Source organism: Filicampus tigris, chromosome 3 (genome assembly GCF_054856515.1).
Source record: "Filicampus tigris isolate MCC_2025a chromosome 3, RoL_Ftig_1.0, whole genome shotgun sequence".
NCBI lineage: Eukaryota > Metazoa > Chordata > Actinopteri > Syngnathiformes > Syngnathidae > Filicampus > Filicampus tigris.
In genome coordinates, this window is record NC_141219.1 from 16432700 (window position 1) to 16451297 (window position 18598).

Here is an 18598-nt window from a genome sequence, read left to right on the forward strand (position 1 = left end):
AGTGGAAAAAATAAGTTCCGGTACTCGCTTTATTCGACCGTTGCCTTCAAATGTACTGTATAATGTATTTCAAAACAAATTCCTGAATTCACTTAACAGGGCTTTAAAAAAAAAAAAGACAAATCCCCGCAGAAATTGCTTCAACTGAAAATCAAGATATGGAAATTCACATTTTGCCGTTTGGTTTCTTAGTCATCCAGGTGATGGCAAGATTGAATCGAGATAACTGGACTCTTCTTGTTTGTTGAAGATGTTTTCACCTCCAAAAGACTTCACACTCCACATCTAAAATTTAGAACTGAAGAAGTCTTTTGGATTAAAGGTGAAAACACCTTAAACAAACAAGAAAAGCCCAGCTGTCTCTATTCAACCTTTGCAGGTTCTGTGTAATACTTCCGTATACTGTGATAGTTATTTTGTACTTGTGTACCTAATGGATGCAATATATTTTTTGTGGAAATCATGTTGAATGATTGCTAAAATTAATTGAAAAAACGAACACTAGTCAAAACAGTTTTCCTGATTCAGATCACACATTCACTGGAGAGAATTGTGCATTAAAACACTCGCGATGCTGAAAAAGAAATGAAAGAACTCACCCTCGACTCTTTCAGCTGTTGAAGTACCAAGCGAGTTGCGTCATCTTCAGTGTGGCAGTGATCACCGTACTCTCTTCTTTAGCTTTCACTCTCCTTGAACCCTCCCACTTGATACCGGTGTTTCCTTGCATCCATGGCACGGTTTGAACGAGTACGAACAGAGACGTCTCTTCGAAAATGGGAACCGGGATCAATGCCTCTGCCGTCGTTAGGTAACTTGATGAACAGCATATGTTTTGTCTATACCGGGTTCTAAACAGAAAAGGTTATGAGGTCAGCAAATGAGTGAAAATCTGGTTGAAATTAATCAGGGCCTCCATCCCTGTCCATCCGTCTGTGGTCCCCTACTGACTAACGCCCCATTGAGCTGTCTCTCAGCAGGGGCTCACTCTCAAATTTGAAGTGAAAGTGGCTTTGTTGGGGGTGTAGTGTTGACCTGAGTGGTACCGGGCCAGCAGGACTAAGCGGGTTGTCAATGCTTGGACTCAGTTAACAGCGTTACAATTGAGCCCTGTGCAAAGGTAAGAGCAACCGGCTCCCCCGAGTACTTCAGTCTGCGGGGCCCCGAAACCTTAGAGGACCCCTCACCCTGCTTGCTGTCACAGCATGATACTGTGTTTCACCGGGACAATAACGTCCTCCTGTATTATTAATCCTAAAAGGAACAGCAATCACTCGCTGCGTCAGCGCTCGTTTCGCTGCAGCGGTATACAATGAGCAACTGGATCCACCCCGCCTGGCACTCCACTGGCAACTAGATGTCGAGATTGGAATACTCGGGTTCATTCCGAGGTTTTTAAGTCCCAGCGATGTCAACCTAGCCATCGCTGCATTTATGACACGTTATTAATAGACGTATCTTCAAAGAACTTGCGACTGCCATCATCCGACATGTACCACTTCCTTGGAGATGAAACCAGGACGTGACTGTTGGAAAGTGCTGTGTTCGTCGGGAAACATGATTTTTTACTAAAAGATGGTGTCATCTACAGAGGTGAAACGAGGCTTCGACAAAAAGCCAACAACTATCTGTTGATTTTGAAAGCCGCACGCTGGTGATCTGCAGTCAAAAAATGTCATTGTCATTCTTATTTGTACTTTATTAAGAAAAAAAAAAGAAGAAAAAGAAACACTTCTTAATCAATGAATGAATCAATCAGGGGTTAATCTATTCTAGAAGGTACAATTAACCAGTGGCTATTCACACGACAGAATAATAGCTTTGCGTTCCACTGAATGGGCTCACATTCCACACTAAGTCAATTTGGGAAGGAAACGAAAACATACTGGTTATTTCAGTAAAAGTGGCGCCTTAATATATGAGTTTAGTTCATTCCGTGACCACCCTCAACTCAAAACACTCACATCTCAAAACCTCTTTTCAGCATTGAAATGAATGGAAACACCATTAATCCGTTACAGCCGCCCCTAAAAATGTTTTTGATGACAAAATAGCACTCTATAATATTGTATCTTGAATACATTTAAACAGGTGTTGTCACACTTTGCATTAACTGAAATACCATTGTGCCGCTTCTTCTTATAAAACAGACAGATTGTACATGGAGATGGTCTGGAGCTACTCAGTGTGGCAATAATATTAGTCGTTCTTAACAGAGGATAAAGAATATATGACTAAGTATTGTTTATTATCTGTCTACATGTGTTGCTCCATTGGTTGTGATCAAATATCCGTTGCATATAAGGTTCTAACACCACAACATAGATGCTATTCATTAGCAAGTCAATCGAGTTTCCCATTATGTGTTAAATTAAGAAGTTCCTAAAGCAAAGTTGTTTTGTTGTTTTAAATACACATGTAATTCTCTTTGTTTTATGCTTAGTTTGACAGAAAACTTCAACTGGGAGTGACAATAACCATCTTGAAACGTTTTTGAATATTTTTTTAGTAATTCCATATGCCAAACTGCTGCTTGTTGAGAAGATGAGTCACTGCCACACCGCTCTCAAGTTCGTCCTCCCAAATCAAAGCAAAAAATAAAAATCGTCAGAATATAATGAGATTAATGTAAATTAATGTAAAATAAGCATCCAGTTCAATAAAGGTTGAGAAAAACTGATTTATAGACCACAGCCGTGAATCCTTCTTATTCAATATCACCAAGACATTTTACATAATTCTACGCCCCCAACTGTCTTTTCTCTTCCCAGTTCACAAAGTGAGGTCTATGAAGGCGTGCTTGGGTGAGTTTTGTGTGAAGAAACTTGAGATCCCGTTGGGATTAACAAACACAGAGCAGGTAGCAAACTTCTCAATTTTCTTCCGTTTTTACATTCTGTGGGATCTAGTAACTGAAGATAAGATTTTCGACATTCTGGTCCTAAAAATTAGGCTGATAAAATATTTTGTGTGATATGTGACAAAGGAAATATTTGATTTGAGTTCAATAGTATTCAATTTAGTTCAATACATCAAGTCAACCAAAACCAGATTAAGTGGGATCAGATGTCACAGATTCAGTCATTTGATCTAAATATCCTCATACACCCAATATTTATTCCTAAATGAAGAATATGGCACACAAGGTTCCACCACAGGGACACCGAGAGCTCTTTGCTTTGCCTCATACCTCAGCAATAAATCCTGACGGGCCTGCCGGAAGAACAGATGTTTCAATTTGCGGGAGAGACATAAAACATACATTGCTTATTTTGTCGCAACACTTTTGATAAACAAGCAAAAGGTCAACTAACCTTGGAAACCCGAGATATTTTGTATTGTAAATCCTCAATGGATTTATTACTGGAGTCTATCATTTCCTGTGAGAGAAAGGAAATATTGAAAATATTGTTTGTATTTTAATTTAAATTCCACCATCTATCTATCTCTCCATCTACAGGGGCTTGCAAATTTACCTCGACGTTGTTCATGATGCCATCGAGTGCAGTTTGGTCCACGTTAGAGACCAAGCGCACAGCGGAGAGCTTGGCCTCCGTCGTCGCCAAGGCATCCATCATGTCCTTCACTTTCTCTTCCAGCTTTGCATTCTTCTCATCCTCTTCCCTTTGAACCCTCTCAACGTCCTGAGAGAGGGTCACACGCAGCTCGTCTCGTTCCCGCTGAAGCTGGAGTCACATTCATGTGAGCAGATCACCAGAGGGGCCCGAAATGCAATGCTTTGCTTTTGATTATTTTTACCTCGCTGAATTTCTGCTTCAGTTGCTCTAATTTCTGATTCTGATCACTGAGCTCCTTTTCTTTTCTCCTTTCTTTGGTGTCCTGTTTAAAGCTTAACATCAAGCCACTGGTTGCAACATATAAAACCCACACAATATGAAATATCCACACAGAATAAGCAAAATATGAAGAGAACCTCTTTCCGGATAGGGTTCTTCATCTTTCGCTCAACTTCAGCAGTTTTCTCCTGGACATCGAGGAGAAGCGTATTGAGACGTTTGTTTTCTGGTAGAACGCGAGTCAGTTTTTTTTCCTTTTCTTTTTGTTTCATCTTTGCGTCTTCTATTTGTTTCTAGGAGATAACAGCATGAAGATAAAAGGGTAGGTGTTTTATTATTTATTAGGAAATATTTCTTTTGTTTTTTTCAATTTGTGAATAAATGCTGAAAGTTAAAAGCAGAGACAGTGCAATAATTATTTCAACACTTAATGGCCACTATATTAGGCACAGGTGCTCTTTCACAGGCTCAAAAAGAATAGCTAGATCAAAAATTCAGCAATGATATTAATAAATATGTTCTATGCAAGCCCACTAGTTGAAACACAGCATTCTGATTAATACTGCGTTTGTGGAATAAGTGTTAATCCACTAGTTTTTAGCCATCAATCACGGTCGTTGTGAGCAGTTGTGATGCCATTTTCAGTGGACAGAAGACAAAATGGCCGCCCCCACAGATGGCTAAAAACAAGTGAATTTTGCTGCTTAATTTATATTCCACAAACACAAAATCAATCAGAATGCCGTGTTTCAACTAGTGGGCCTGCTGGGAACATATTCTTGAAAAAAATATGTTTGGGTTGACTTCCGCTTTTAGTACTATAAAAGTACTACTGAGTACTGCGAAATCTCTGGTCATTTGAATCAATCTGATTAAAGGCTATAGTTTGAAATGGTGTCAGATGAATGTGCTTACCTTCATTGAATCATTGTGATACAAATCTCGTTCCATGGTTTGATTGAGGAGAGCGAGTGCGTCACCAAATATTTTATGGTGGTCTTTGGTCAGAGCGCTGATATGACTGTTCCACTGATCCTCTCGTTCGAGGATTTCCATTTTCCTCATGTTGACCAGCTCCTGTTGCAACAGCTCCAGCTTTTCCTTGTAGCGGGCCTCTGTTTCTACTCAAATGTATGCACAAAATGATATACAGTTAACCCCGTTAACTAATCCTCTGTTGTTAGCTGAACATCTTGGCTATTCGCAGTTTGTTTTTGCTCAGGTCAAAGCGATTCAATTATTACTTTAGCACCATCTAGTGGAGTCTTGGTGTTGCGGTTAGATTTAATTCACTGATAAGTGTTTTTCTGTGTTGTTTAAAATGTCCGGTTTTGTTGGTGGTCTTTGAATGTCAAAAGTGAAACCATGGTCCTGCTTCTCTCCCTAGGCAGCTATTAATAGCCCATGTAGTCTACTTTATCATTACAATGTTGTGTATTATAGTCTGTAAATGTCAAAATATGATTTTAATGACTTATTACTAGGGCCGTCAAATTTAAAGCATTAACTAGGGTGATTAATTTAAATTTTATAACGCATTAAAAAAAATGAACTCAGTATAACTCAAGTTTTATTTACTCCTTTGGCAGGTGACCTCTGCTCACAATGCAGCCAAACTTAGAGGAGAGTCATCGTTTCCAAAGACAGACTTTTACGTAGTTTTACTTTAAAAAGTTGCTCGATGGCTCATTGGAGAAATCCAAAATAATTTGCGCACTTTGCAAAGACAAATTCAAATACTGTACTATATTAGTTGCACGTCTTTGGCGGTATCGTTCAACAGTTTTATTTTACGAGAAAAAAATTGTATTCAACAATCAAAGAGAGCTAGTAGAACAATCTTTGAATCAAAACATACTTTTAATTTTTTTCCACATTAATTCTAAGATTTTCTTCAAGTAAATATCGTTTCCAAGCTTTGTAAAAAAATTGTAATTGAAAAATACGATTAATCGCGATCAATTATGGAAGAGTTTGCGATTAATTAGTTTAAAAAATGTCATCACTTGACAGATATGTGATGTCATGGCAGTTTGTACTAGCGTGTTATTTAGGCTAGTAGCCTTGTTTTCTAGCTCATACAATTGATGAGTCTCATGTGCAGGTGGTTTGTGTTTGAACAAGTACTGAATAGAGTGATTTATGTAACATGGTTCATGATTGTGAGCCACTAACTGTGCAGTGGTACATTCGCCAGGCTTCAGTGCAGGCAGCGTAGGTCGAATTCTCACTGAGTGACCGTTTGAATGTCAGTGAGGATGGTTATCATTTATCTCTAAATGTGCCCTATGACTGACTGGCGACCAGTCCAGGGTATAGTCCACCTTTCGCCCAGAGTCACCTGGGACCGGCTCTAGCTACCTGGACATCGAAGCACTGTGCTGTTGATGCTTTGTAAATGAACAGTTGAACTTGATGGGGAGTGTAAATGACATGTACTCCAAGTCAACAGTCAAAGTGATGTCACTCGGTTAAATAACGTGACAAAGCTTTAATAGCAAACCTCTTTCAGATGGTGTCACATAGAATCAAGCTAGAAGGTCCTAGATGGTACTGACTTGGGGCGACAGGAGGTTTAGGACATAAAGAGAAAAGAACAGTAGAGCTGAATCTCAAGACATGAAGGATCAAAGTAACACAAAAAAGAAACTAAACGAATATCTTGAATCTTGGACCGCAGTCCGTGGCAAGTGGAACAAGGTGACTTCTTTGTACTTGTGAAAAAAAAGACAGCCATGTGTTTCACTATTATTTGTCCTGATATTGGAACTGATATTGTGTTCGGTTGTGCTTAGTTTCGACGTGTGAATTACATGGTGTCTGATGAAATCAATCTGCAAAAAAATGTGAATCCCCCCATCTAGCAACGACTTGCCTGAGGGACAACTCGTGCTTTATCATCTCCATTTTACGTGCTTTGTTGTCATCTGATGGCATCTATATGAAACTAAAAAGAGGGGCGTCAATAATTTGTGGATTTCCAATGTTCACGAACTCGGTCCCCATTCACCGCGAATACCAAAATGCCATTGCAATCAGCTCTTGGAGGATTTGAGGTTTACCTGCCAGTTGATCCTCCCAGCTTTTCGTTGTTTTGGCCACTTCTTCATTGTGCACCTGTTGACAATTACATCATCAAACCAATCATTTCCTGACTTTTTGGGATAACAAAAGAAAAAAGTTGATCCCTATGAGACGCATATCAGCAAATCCATTGAGTTGACAATACTTGCTTGAAAAGATAATCGATGTTGTGCTCACCTGCTCCAGCTCAATGACAAGGTTTTCAATGTCGAGCTGTTCTATGTCGTTCCTGATGGCTACTGTCCTCTTATGAAGCTCCCTCTCCAGCTGGGCTTGCTCTTTCTCTATCGCCTCAGCAGTCGTTACACGGTTTGATTCCAGCTCATCAATGGTGTTGTGGTGCTCACACAGCAGGTGCTTTATTTTCTGCTTATACACCTGGTGTCACGGAAAAAGGCAGATGTGACAAGTTACAAGTTATTGTGGGTACACTTGTGCAGTGAGGTAGGTTTGGAAATGGGTAGAAAGTTTACAGTAAATTTCCACGGGAAGTTAAGACGGGCCCAAAGTCAGCTGAGATTGACACCAGCTCATGAGCATTACAAGGATAAGCGATATAGAAAATGGATTGATGGAAGATGACTCTGACCCTTGGCTGACTTCTCCATCAACTTGTGATGAAGATTTGTAGTTACCTACTTTAATCTCTACAAGGTGGCGTCCCTCGTCGTCCTCAATCTTCTTCTCTTCATTTCTGAGTTGGGCCATGGCCTCTTCCAGGTGCTTCTTGGTCACATCCCAAAAGGAGTGGATCTTATCTCGCTCCAGTTGGAAGTAGTTCCTCTCTTCCCGCTCTCTGTCCAGCTCCTCTCGCAGGGTGACAATATGCTCTATCATCTAGAATTCAGAAGTCAATTTTATTGCCATAGTGTTAACTCTTATGTCTCATTACTCACTACCCATTGCATTACAAACATCAGCTGTGCTGTCCCAAATAATGCTGAGTTGATAGGATTGTTGTCAGAGAGGTATTAACTTAACAATACTGTATTCCTATTCATCTGTTGTAGTTCGCCATATACTGAGTGTACATAAACTCAGTGAGTCTCAGAGACTTCATGTACATGCATATAATTGTGAAAAGCTGTTTGAGCATTTATTTCTATCCTTGATATTCATCCTAAGATCCAGGCACTGATGTAAGGTATACTTTTTAGGAATAAAGCTGCTTAAAACATAACTATTTTAATGTTGGTCATGATGGTGGTACTGTTTTTTTAGGCTGTACTTTGTGATAAATAAATAAATATTTTTTTCAAAAAACTGTTCAAGTCTGAAAATAAAACATACAGTAGTGGAAGGCAGCAAGGATATTGGAAAAATGTTTAGGCAACTAATATGACAATCATTCTATTGTGCACTAGTTGCTGAATTTCTGAAGAGCTTCCTAGCTAATACATAGGCCTTAAACTGAATATCAAGGATTTTGAATAAATGCTGAAACATTTTTCTATAATCATCGCGCTTGGAACAGCCCGAAATCTGTAAAATGGCAAAGCTGGAACACAGTGTCTCAAATCAGTCCAATTAATATGCAGTAAATAATATATTCATTACATGTCACGATTTTGAATAACTTAAAATGAGAAGACGGCACTGCCTTCACCCAAGTTGTCAAGCTAATGTAAAACTAAAGATTGGAGATTATGTCATTTATCCATTTAATAGTTTTCATTCAGACCTGCTCCTTGGACAGCTCGTCCCTGGTGAGTCCATCTATGAGTGCAGCAGACTTGACCTTGACTGACTTTTTGCCCGAGCTCTTCTTTTTAGGCGGCTGTCCCAAAGTTAGCATGTTAGCCAAAACATTTCATTTTGCTTTCAATAGCCAAAACATTTCATTTAGCTTTCATGCCCTAAAAATAATAGAACACATTCACATCTAACGCACTATAATAAATTCCCAAGGCAAACTAGGGACAAAGAAACTTTGGCTCACCATGGTTCATAATGTGGTTTCCAGATATCAGGAAGCGTAATTCGGAGCAGCTTCAAACACGTGTTGCCACGGCAACAGGATAAGCGTTCCCTTGGTGTGCAAACCCGCCAATAGAGGGCAGTAGATTCTGGAAGAAGGTTGAAAGCCTGTACAGTGCTACAGTAAATAATTATTTAAGGGTTGGGTATACATATACATATATATATATATATATATATATATATATATATATATATATATACATATATATATATATATATATATATATATATATATATATATATATATATATATATATATATATATAATTCATACAAACAACCATCTAAAATGTCATTTATGATAAAACTGTTCTTAGGAGGTCAAAGGTGTCACATGTTCAGATGAAGATCTGACCTTCCATCCAGATCTCAGACTAATTCAGTCGGGGGAAGAATGACACAAAGTAGCGGCGAAAAAACTGAGGAGATGTTCATTAAGGCAATGATTCAACCAATACACTAAATTAATTAGAATCCAGTGAATAAAGACCACTTGCCTTCAGATTTCATGAGCGCTGTGATTAGATCTGCACTAAAAATTTCTACATAAATTACATAGTTGGACTCAATTATTAGTCTCATTCATATTCAATTAAGTGGACCTTAGGGAAATTGAATAAAAGATCTCAAAAGAGCAAATAACCTTTTTAGGGACTTGTAATGGACTGCTTCTTTTGATGCACCATGCACCACAAAAAAAAAATGAGTGGCTGAGGACCATTTGTTTGTGTTTGCACCAACTGAAGTGGCCAACTTTACTCTGCATGTGAAAAAAGTCATCAGGTGACCAGAAGGGTAGCATGACATGGACAGAGCTGAAGGAGTTTTTGTTAAGAAATATGACATCCATGGATCTGGTACCTAGCCAGGATGTTATCGTTATTGATTTCAGAAAACACAAATTATCCACTGACATTACCACATTTGAATGAAAGGACTTAAGATGACTCAGGTGAAACACATGCTGCTTTGATTATGAGGACATCCATCTGAGTGCCTGAAGGAACTCATACTGCCAAAGCGTTGCCTGAAAATTTGAAAAACTGTACATACCTGTACATTGTTTTGTTCGGGTTCTGGAACTTTTGGGATCCTATCATCTTCTTGAAATTTGACAGCAAACTCTGCCGTGGCCACGGAGTTGGACGTCTTGAAATCTCTGGCAGAAAGGAGGACACCATATCAAAATTTGTCCCATCAATGCTGCCCTGATTATCTATCCATCTATCCATCTATCCATCTCTTCATCTCTCCATCCATCCATCCAAATTTAGAGTTGTTGGACAAACGTTTCAAGTCCATTTTACAAGATTAGATTGTGAACTGAACAGGCAGAATAATTACATTTTCTCATTCCACTTGATATATAATGGAAATTGGTGACTAAAGTTGATGGAGGGTTTTTTTGTGGCTAAAGTTGCGACAATATCATTATCATACACTGTGCAGTTTGTGTCATATTTATTTGGTGGTGTGCAGTGAGGGTTTTTTTTTTTAAATGCTGGTATTGTACCGGACCATCTTCTGTAAGCCTGTGTATTACAATGTAATTGTGGTATATCAAAATAAATTGAGGAAATGTGTAACCTATTTTCCTTTTTCTCTGCCCATGTCCAAACCATCTCAATTTGCCGTCTTGGTTTTCTCTCCAAACCTTACAGTTTGTGCTGTCCCTTCAATTACCTAATTCCTTAATCCTATCCATTCTGATCAACCACCTGTACCTCTCTGATCATTGCTACTGTCTCTAAACATACAAGATGGCTGCTCGCACCACCACCATACTGCTCCACAGAAAATTTTGTAGAGTACATTTTACTCTAAAAAGACTATATTTGGTCCCAGTCTAAACAGTAAAATTTACACTTTGAAGAGAATAATATTTAGAGTACATTTTTGCACAGAAAAAAACGTGGAGAGTTGTTTGAAGAAAAAATATACAGTTTTTTCACTCAGAAATTCGAAGTAAACTTTACAAGGAGAGTTTTTGAGTTAATTCACTTGCATTGTATTAGTTTATTTAAAAAAAAAAAGTCACACAAGGGTTGAGGAACATACTAATAACCTTCAGGTTAGGAAATGGGAGTGGGTTAGTAAATTACTGGTGTCTCCAAAAGGAGACCCCCCTCCCCTGAATTCCTCTTTTACAAAAGTCACATTAGGAGCGCAATGGCTCAGGTGGTTGGTGGCCATCTCCCAACCTGAAGTTTGTTGGTACGTTCATCATCCCTTGTGTGATTAATACATTGAAGAATGTAGTTATAATATATATAAAATATAACAAAGAATTACCATCATAATCATCACTAATTATTCTACACAAATATTAGTACAACTGGTGCAAAGTAGGATGTACACTATAATTAACATTTATATAAATGATACATTATACACCCAGTAGGTACGGTGTATGAAGCTGTTGATATGCATATCATATTATGCATATTCAACTCACACTGTGTGTGAATGTGTGTGTGCGTGTGCGTGTCAGAGGGGAGAATGCGTGCGTTTCAGTAATGGTTAAGTCATTTCTAAATGTGTTTGTGAAAACTTGCTAAATCTAGCAACAAAGGTGCTATTGGCAACGGTGCACGTGACGAAAAAGCACCAATCACGTGACATTTCATAAGGAAGTCACGCGCTTGGGTATAAAAACGAGCCGCTGTTCCCCTGTTGCGTCGTCCCCTGCGGTTACTCCATCGTTGAGGTTAGACGATGTACGCCGGTGGCAGCCAGTTGGCCTTGTTTTTATCCGTGTTCGCCGTGGTCCGGCTCGGCTCTTGGGCTCATTATGCTCCTGACGAGGTGAGCCATCTTCCCGGCATGAAGTTCAAACCGAACTTCCGTCAATGGTCGGGACACGTCCAGGCCAGACCCGGCAAGTTTCTTCATTATTGGTGAGCAGCAACTGAAACACGAAACACACATTTGAATCAGCTCTCCTCGTTGTCACGTGGTTACATTATCTTATTATACTCAATCGTTCTCCGTGCTAAGAAGTAACTGTTTTTTTTTTTTGCACATGGTGGATGGTGACGTCGTGATGACGCGGTTGCACGGGCCCTATGTGTCCCCCCCTCCAGTTTTTCTGACATTTTACTTTTCCTCCCTTCTTCCGAAAACGTATCTCTACTTTCAGTTTACAGTTGCTATTAGCTAAAATAGGTTTTGTTAGTCTGATCACAATGTTAGCATGGCTAAGGGAACAAGTTCTATAGCAAAGAGCCTGAGTTCATAAAAAAAAGAAAAACTATGACATATCCAGAGGTTCTATGTATTTACCTTGTGCCCATCAGGTCATCTGGCTCAGTATTAGTCAAGCATGACTAGTGGTGACTTCAGGCTGTAATTGACCGTAGAGGATTTGCTAGAAAGTATTAAAAAGTGAAATTTTGATTTATGATTGTTAATCTGTCCCATTACTTTTGGTCACTTAAGACATGGGAGGCACATGGACTGTTGTAATTCCTACACCATTCCCCTGATATGGGTGTAAATACAGTACCCTTAACTTTGAAAGTCTGCAGTTGAAGCATATCTTGTTTGTGTCATTTGAAATCCATTTTAGTGGTGCTTGGTGCCAAAAAGATAACAACTGTGTCAATATTTATGGCCCTGACTATATGTTGGGTTGGTGCCAAATGTCTTGCAAGTCCCACCGCCAAAACAAAGTGGATCTCCCAAGCAAAAATGAATAATATAGAACACAAGCAGAGAGCAGAAAGTAGCAGAGTAGAAGAATCATTTCTTAACACAAATACTCAAGTAAAAGAAAAAAAGTACAATTAGTTAAGTAATTGTAATGGAGTAAATTTTGCTTATTAATTGCCTCTGGTGCCAAATTTTCAAAACTAGCATTGTGTATAATGGACACTAAAAGTTCATTTTTACATTTGCACAAACGTATGTACATTTCAATCTGTACTTTTTTTTTTTTTTTACTTGTACTTTTATGGAAGGAGTTGAATTGGTACTTATATTTTTAACCAATCTCGTACTGGTATCAGTCTGGGGGGGGGGGGGGGGAGTGTTATCAAATTTCCCTACTCAACATGTTTGCTTTTGTCGGTGGTTTGGGTCTCGTGCAGGTTTGTGACCTCACAGAGGGACCCGGTCAAAGACCCGCTGGTATTGTGGCTCAATGGAGGCCCGGGTTGCAGCTCATTGGATGGATTCCTATCAGAGAATGGACCCTTCCACGTGAGCGTGCCCACAGTTTGCAAAAGTGGCTCCGACACTCAGTTGACGTGACTTTCACTATTAATTTCCTCTCAGGTTAAAGACGACGGAGCCACTTTGTACGAGAACACTTTCAGCTGGAACAGGATCGCAAACGTGCTTTACTTAGAATCTCCGGCAGGGGTTGGCTACTCCTACTCCAATGACGGCGAGTACGCCACGGATGATGATCAGGTGAGTTTAGTCAATGATTGATTGACTTAACTTGTAAAGCTAAAAAAACAAAAAAACATTTTACGTCTCCTGTTTAGGTCGCCGAGGACAATTACAAAGCGCTACAGAGTTTTTTTGCCAAGTTTCCTAGCTTCACTCGGAATGACTTCTTCATCTTTGGAGAAAGTTACGGTGGAATTTACGTGCCAACCCTCAGCTTACGCATTGCTGCCGGAAATGACAAAATCAAATTCAAGGTGAGATTCTTAAACTAGAATGCATTTTCATGATGGAGGTGGTTAGTGTTGCACGGGATACCGGTACCAGCACCGTACCCCGATTTTTCGGCATCAAAAACACCGGTATTTACAAAAAAAAAAAAAAAAAAAAACGCATAGCTCATGAACTCTCTCTTAAAGGCAAGTATACATAAGCGCATAGCCGCCGTGTGAAGATGGCCTTACGCATGAAATGGAACGTTTTTGCTTGCATGAGCATACACACACACTCATATCATCCGTATAGGGTAGTGGACTGCCCCAAGTGTTGTGTGGGTAGTCATGGCTGTTGTGAAAATCTGCCCACTCCTGCCATCTAGTGGTGATCTTTCATACTGAACGCATTCCCATAGCCTTGATACTTACTGAGGACCGGCGCCATAATTTTACTTAAAAAAAACCCTGAAGTCATGTTAATACATCATGGCATCCATGAACAACGATTCTGCAGACGTATTTATACGTCATTGCATCAAAGGAGTTAAGTGAAACTGGATCATTTCTTGTGGCACGCTAAGTGGTGGGTATTTACTGTGCTGCACTGTCAATGTTGTTAATTTTTCTTTTCCTTTTTTTAAAGGGGTTTGCTGTGGGAAATGGTCTCAGCAGCTTTGCGCTCAATGACCAGACTTTAATATATTTTGCCTACTACCACGGCCTCTTTGGAGAAGAGTAAGTTTGCGCTTTGGTCAAGGGACTACATTTCATAGACTTGAACAGTCTTTGAACATCCATCTCAGCACTTCTGCTGTATGTAAAATTCTACCCTCATCAAGATGAAATTGCTCAGTTAATGTGTTAATTATTGCATTTGTAATTTGCAGTGGTGTAAGACTGTCATGCTGAGATGTTCCAATATTTTGGTTAGCTACAGAGGAATTAAACTATTGCAAACACATGATTCCAGAGGTAGTCAGAATGCACAGATTCAAGTATTGTTCAAAAACACAAACTATTCTTGTACATGCCTTAGGGTTTCCTTTTGAATATTTCACTGAAATGTAACTGAAATGTAACAAGGCATTTTAGTTATGTGGTTACTCATTCTGAACACTAGGGGGCACTATGAAAGCAGACTGAGCAAATTTCATCCATTTTGCAGTTGGCTAACAAAGTGTTGTCACCTTAAAGCAGGGGGCGTCAAACTCATTTTTGCTGTGGGCCACATCGTAGTTATGGTTTCCCTTGGAAGGCCGTTGTACTCTGAACCCATATAAATGTATGCTAGTCCTATATATATATTAACACATTGAAGAATAACTTGATTTGAAATCAGAAGCCAGTTAACTGGTTCTTCAACTAGATTTCATTTTATTTGAAAGTGTGGGGGGGCCGGGGGTTGGGAACTAAGTCTTGCAGTATCTCAGTGTTGTTAAAAGTGAAGACAATTTAAAAATGATGCCGTGGGCCGGATCTGGCACGCAGGCTTTGAGTTTGACACCTGTGCCTAAAAGTATTTATTATTTTTTATTTGTTTTAATGTGTACAATATCGGCGCATCTGTAGTCAGGATTTTTCCTGCTACGATTGTAATTGTACCTTGCGTTATGCGCAGCTTGTGGCGTGATCTCAACACGTATTGCTGCGAGAAACAAAGATGTGACTTCTCCAATTCCACTTCCCAGAAATGCCAGACGCTGGTATGTCCGTGTGCCCTGCTTGTAAATTGTTCATCTTGCCACCCAGGTGAGCAATGTCAAGTCTTCTTCTGCCCGTTTTGATCTCCCTGCAGGTGAGTGTGGCCTTTAATACAGTGTACAACAGTGGCCTTAACGAGTATGCCCTTTACTTGAACTGCGAGGGTCGCGGTGGGTTTCACCCAGCCTACGAGAGGGCAATGAGTCACCTGTTTAAGAACTACCGCAAACGCAGCAACGATGTAAGTGTGAGCACACATTTCCTCTTATTCGCCACACAGGAGACTCAAAAGGGATCTTGACCAAAGCGTTTGGGGGCGGGGGGGGAAGCTTTCAGATGGGCCGTCATTCTCCATCTCTCTGGGCGTGGTCCCCCCCTGCATTAATAGTACAGCTCAGGTCAACTGGCTCAACAGGGGCGACGTGAGGAAAGCCTTGCATATTCCCGACACGCTGCCACCATGGGACCTGTGCAGGTATGGCAAAGCGCCGCGTGATGAATTCTACTTTTGTAGTCATTAATTTGGGATGGTCGTTAACAAAGAGTGCGGTTTTATCTCAAGACCACAACAATTTATTTGAGCGATTACGTTAACGGCATAGTTGAAGCAAAACCAAGGTCTCCGTGGTAACATTCAATCCATTTTCACTGCATGGATGTGAGGCAGAAGTGCGAACGAACTAGGCCTCTGTGTGCTAAACTAACCAAATGAAAGTACCGGTAAGTCATTTATTTTTGTTCTCAACTTGTGACAAAACGCAAATGAGGGACTCTCACTCCATTCACTCTGTGTTGTGTTGTGAGGAGTCTCAATAAATTTGAACGTTGTAGAATTCTAAATTTTACAATATAGTTCAATTCAAAATGCGGTACTTGTATTACAGTACCCAGAGTCATTAAACACTTCGGAAAATACTTTTGGGAAGGCCAATTCCTACCCAAAGTCTGTTTTGAAAATAATTTAGATTTGTTCTTTTTGTAAAACGCGTAATTCTTATTTCTTGGTGGTGGATTATGGGTTTTGGATAACTTTAAACTGTAATCATTCAGATTTTGAACTACTGTACTTAAATAATTATAACTTCCAAGGTATTGTATTGAGATGTACCTCTCTTGTTAATTAAAACGCTTTCTTCTTTAGAAAAAAATGCCCTAATTAAATTAATGCCACCTCAATGTTTACTTCATAGTTAATGGTGCCCCCTGCTGGTTACTGCCAATAGTACCGGTAGTTGTATACAGTACTGATGTTTCCAGCCATAGGGAAGGACACAAATAACCTTACTGGTACAAACATTTAATTAATCCAATCCATTTATTCTTAGTAGTAAAATATCAATTGAAAAAAATCGGAAGCATCAATGTGTGCTGACAGTGTCCATGTTTAAATGTACTGAGCAGTTCATAAACAGATCTGAGCTTCCTTTGCATGATGCAGGCTACTAATAGGTCCCTTCTAAAATGTATTATGTTGTTGGAGTATGTGTGCTATGTTTTCTATCATGGTTGCTTGAATGTGAAGCTCACGTGTATCGGTGTCACTTCACCTTGTGACCAGCTCAAATGTGATAGTCACAGAAATAATTATCCAATGGAAGGGATCGTCTCACTTATTTCCTTGGTCAGTGAGTGTCTTGTATTAATTAATTATTAACGCTTCTTATCTTGTCTAGTGAGACTGTTGGGCAGGGTTACACCAACCTGTACGCATCAGTGAAGGACGTCTACCTTAAGTTGCTTTCTTTTGGCCTTCGTGCACTCGTCTACAACGGGGACACAGACATGGCCTGCAACTTCCTGGGAGATCAGTGGTTTGTGGAAGACCTCGGCATAGAGGTAGCAACCTACTATTGAACCCTTACCCCTGTTTGTTTCCCGCCCCCCCTACTACATTTTAAGCTTATTAATGGTTTTTTTTTAATCACACACAGGTTTTGTCTGTAATTTTTAGCATTAGTATTTTTTTAATCAGTTCTTGTCATGAGTGTAAAGCTGTTTTTTTTTTGTTTTTTTTTTTTTAGCCCTTCAGATTCCCCTTTTATTTTTTTGGGGCATAATGCACAGGTTGTAAAACCTCAATTAAAAAAAAAAAAAAAAAAGTATTTTCAGTGCTGTACCACCCACTTTATTACTAATCAACCCAAATAACTGACACCCCCCAAAATGAGTTTGTAATTGTGTATAGATGCCAGAGGATTGCGGCAAAACACTTCAAACAGAGAGGACAATGAGGCATCAGCTCCATCTCATATGGCATATCATTGCTGTCCTGTGAAAAACAGTGCAATTTTGTAATTTTTTTTTTTTTTTTAATTCCACGTTAATGGAATGTCTGAAACGAGGAAACCCCATTCAGGTAAACATTTTTTAAAAAATGGACATAAGTGTTTTCCACAGGACAGCCACGATATACACAATCATGAACCCGTATTACTCTACCTGAGTGTAATAAGTAGTTAAGCTATTCAACACAAAGCACCTAAATAGTATGAGCTGGCATACTAGCATAGAGCCATGAAGGTCGAGGATGTTATCAATATATCGTTGGTGTCGGGTCGACATCCTATGTCACAATTTGGTAATTTTTTTTATCACGTATCTATACTATTGGTCAGTCAATGTATTTTTTTTTTTTTTTTTTTTTTTTAAACATTGATCAATATATGTTGATGGTAGAGCAAATATGCCACCCAAGGCTAGTGATATTTGATGTTTGACCAGATACAGTATAGCCAAATGTAATATCTTAATGTTATTCCCAGGCCACTACTCGGTACCAACCCTGGCACCTTGACAACCAGGTCGCAGGTTTCTACCAGCAGTATGGAAATGTTACTTTCCTGACAGTTAAGGTAAATTAAAAATAGCTTTAGTATATTTGTGGTGTATTTCAAATACTGATTGTGTTTCCAGGGTGCGGGTCACATGGTTCCACAGTGGGCTCCAGGTCCAGCTCTTCACATGTTCCAGTCCTTCATAACAAATGGCTCCTACTGAATCTTGATGGAAACTGTGCGTTGGTCAATGTGCATTCATTACACCTTTTTTTTTTTCTTTCTAGGGAATTTGGATTTTGAGGGAAAAGATTTTGGGAATTCATTCATTCTGATCCTTTTACTTGTCCTAGAGGGCACACTGCAGTGTTTGAGCTTTGTTATACAGAACACTTGAACCTTTTCACTTTGTTCAGTTTAGGCTCAGTACAAAGAAAAAATGTTCTCTGAAAGACTCAACTGCATTGTGGTGAAATGAATCAAAACACTGCAATCACAGTTTGCACTTTTCAGCCATGCCAGGTTACTTGTCAATAATGCTGAAGTTGATTTTATTAAAACTGCATTTTTAATAAAGATGGTGGAAATGTATTACATTCTAAGGTTTATTCACCAATGTGGATTAGACATTTACTGTACGTTTTTGGGAGAAAAC

At 39.3% G+C, this 18598-nt stretch overlaps 2 protein-coding genes across 4 annotated transcripts; one reads left to right on the plus strand and one right to left on the minus strand.

The window, feature by feature from the left end:
• Positions 1-1767: 1767 nt before the first annotated feature.
• drc4 (dynein regulatory complex subunit 4) lies at positions 1768-10916 on the minus strand. Of its 3 annotated transcripts, XM_086026725.1 has the most exons (13): positions 9915-10916; positions 8821-8976; positions 8563-8658; positions 7521-7718; positions 7059-7259; positions 6860-6914; positions 4713-4918; positions 3935-4090; positions 3760-3840; positions 3477-3686; positions 3315-3380; positions 3191-3213; positions 1768-2577 (listed from the first exon to the last, which is right to left on the minus strand). In XM_086026725.1, exons 2-13 carry the CDS (start codon positions 8821-8823, stop codon positions 2550-2552), a joined length of 1323 nt encoding a protein of 440 aa, XP_085882851.1. In that variant the 5' UTR covers positions 8824-8976; positions 9915-10916; the 3' UTR covers positions 1768-2549. The 3 variants fall into 3 exon arrangements, with proteins under 3 accessions (XP_085882851.1, XP_085882849.1, XP_085882848.1); XM_086026723.1 differs by having other exon boundaries at positions 1768-3213; positions 8821-8947; XM_086026722.1 differs by having other exon boundaries at positions 1768-3213.
• Positions 10917-11488: 572 nt separating this feature from the next.
• Positions 11489-18534, plus strand: LOC147150076 (lysosomal protective protein). Its single transcript, XM_086026032.1, has 11 exons — positions 11489-11758; positions 12950-13061; positions 13137-13274; positions 13352-13510; positions 14112-14203; positions 15087-15171; positions 15264-15410; positions 15499-15644; positions 16843-17005; positions 17932-18021; positions 18083-18534. Exons 1-11 carry the CDS (start codon positions 11577-11579, stop codon positions 18164-18166), a joined length of 1398 nt encoding a protein of 465 aa, XP_085882158.1. The 5' UTR covers positions 11489-11576; the 3' UTR covers positions 18167-18534.
• Positions 18535-18598: the final 64 nt, after the last annotated feature.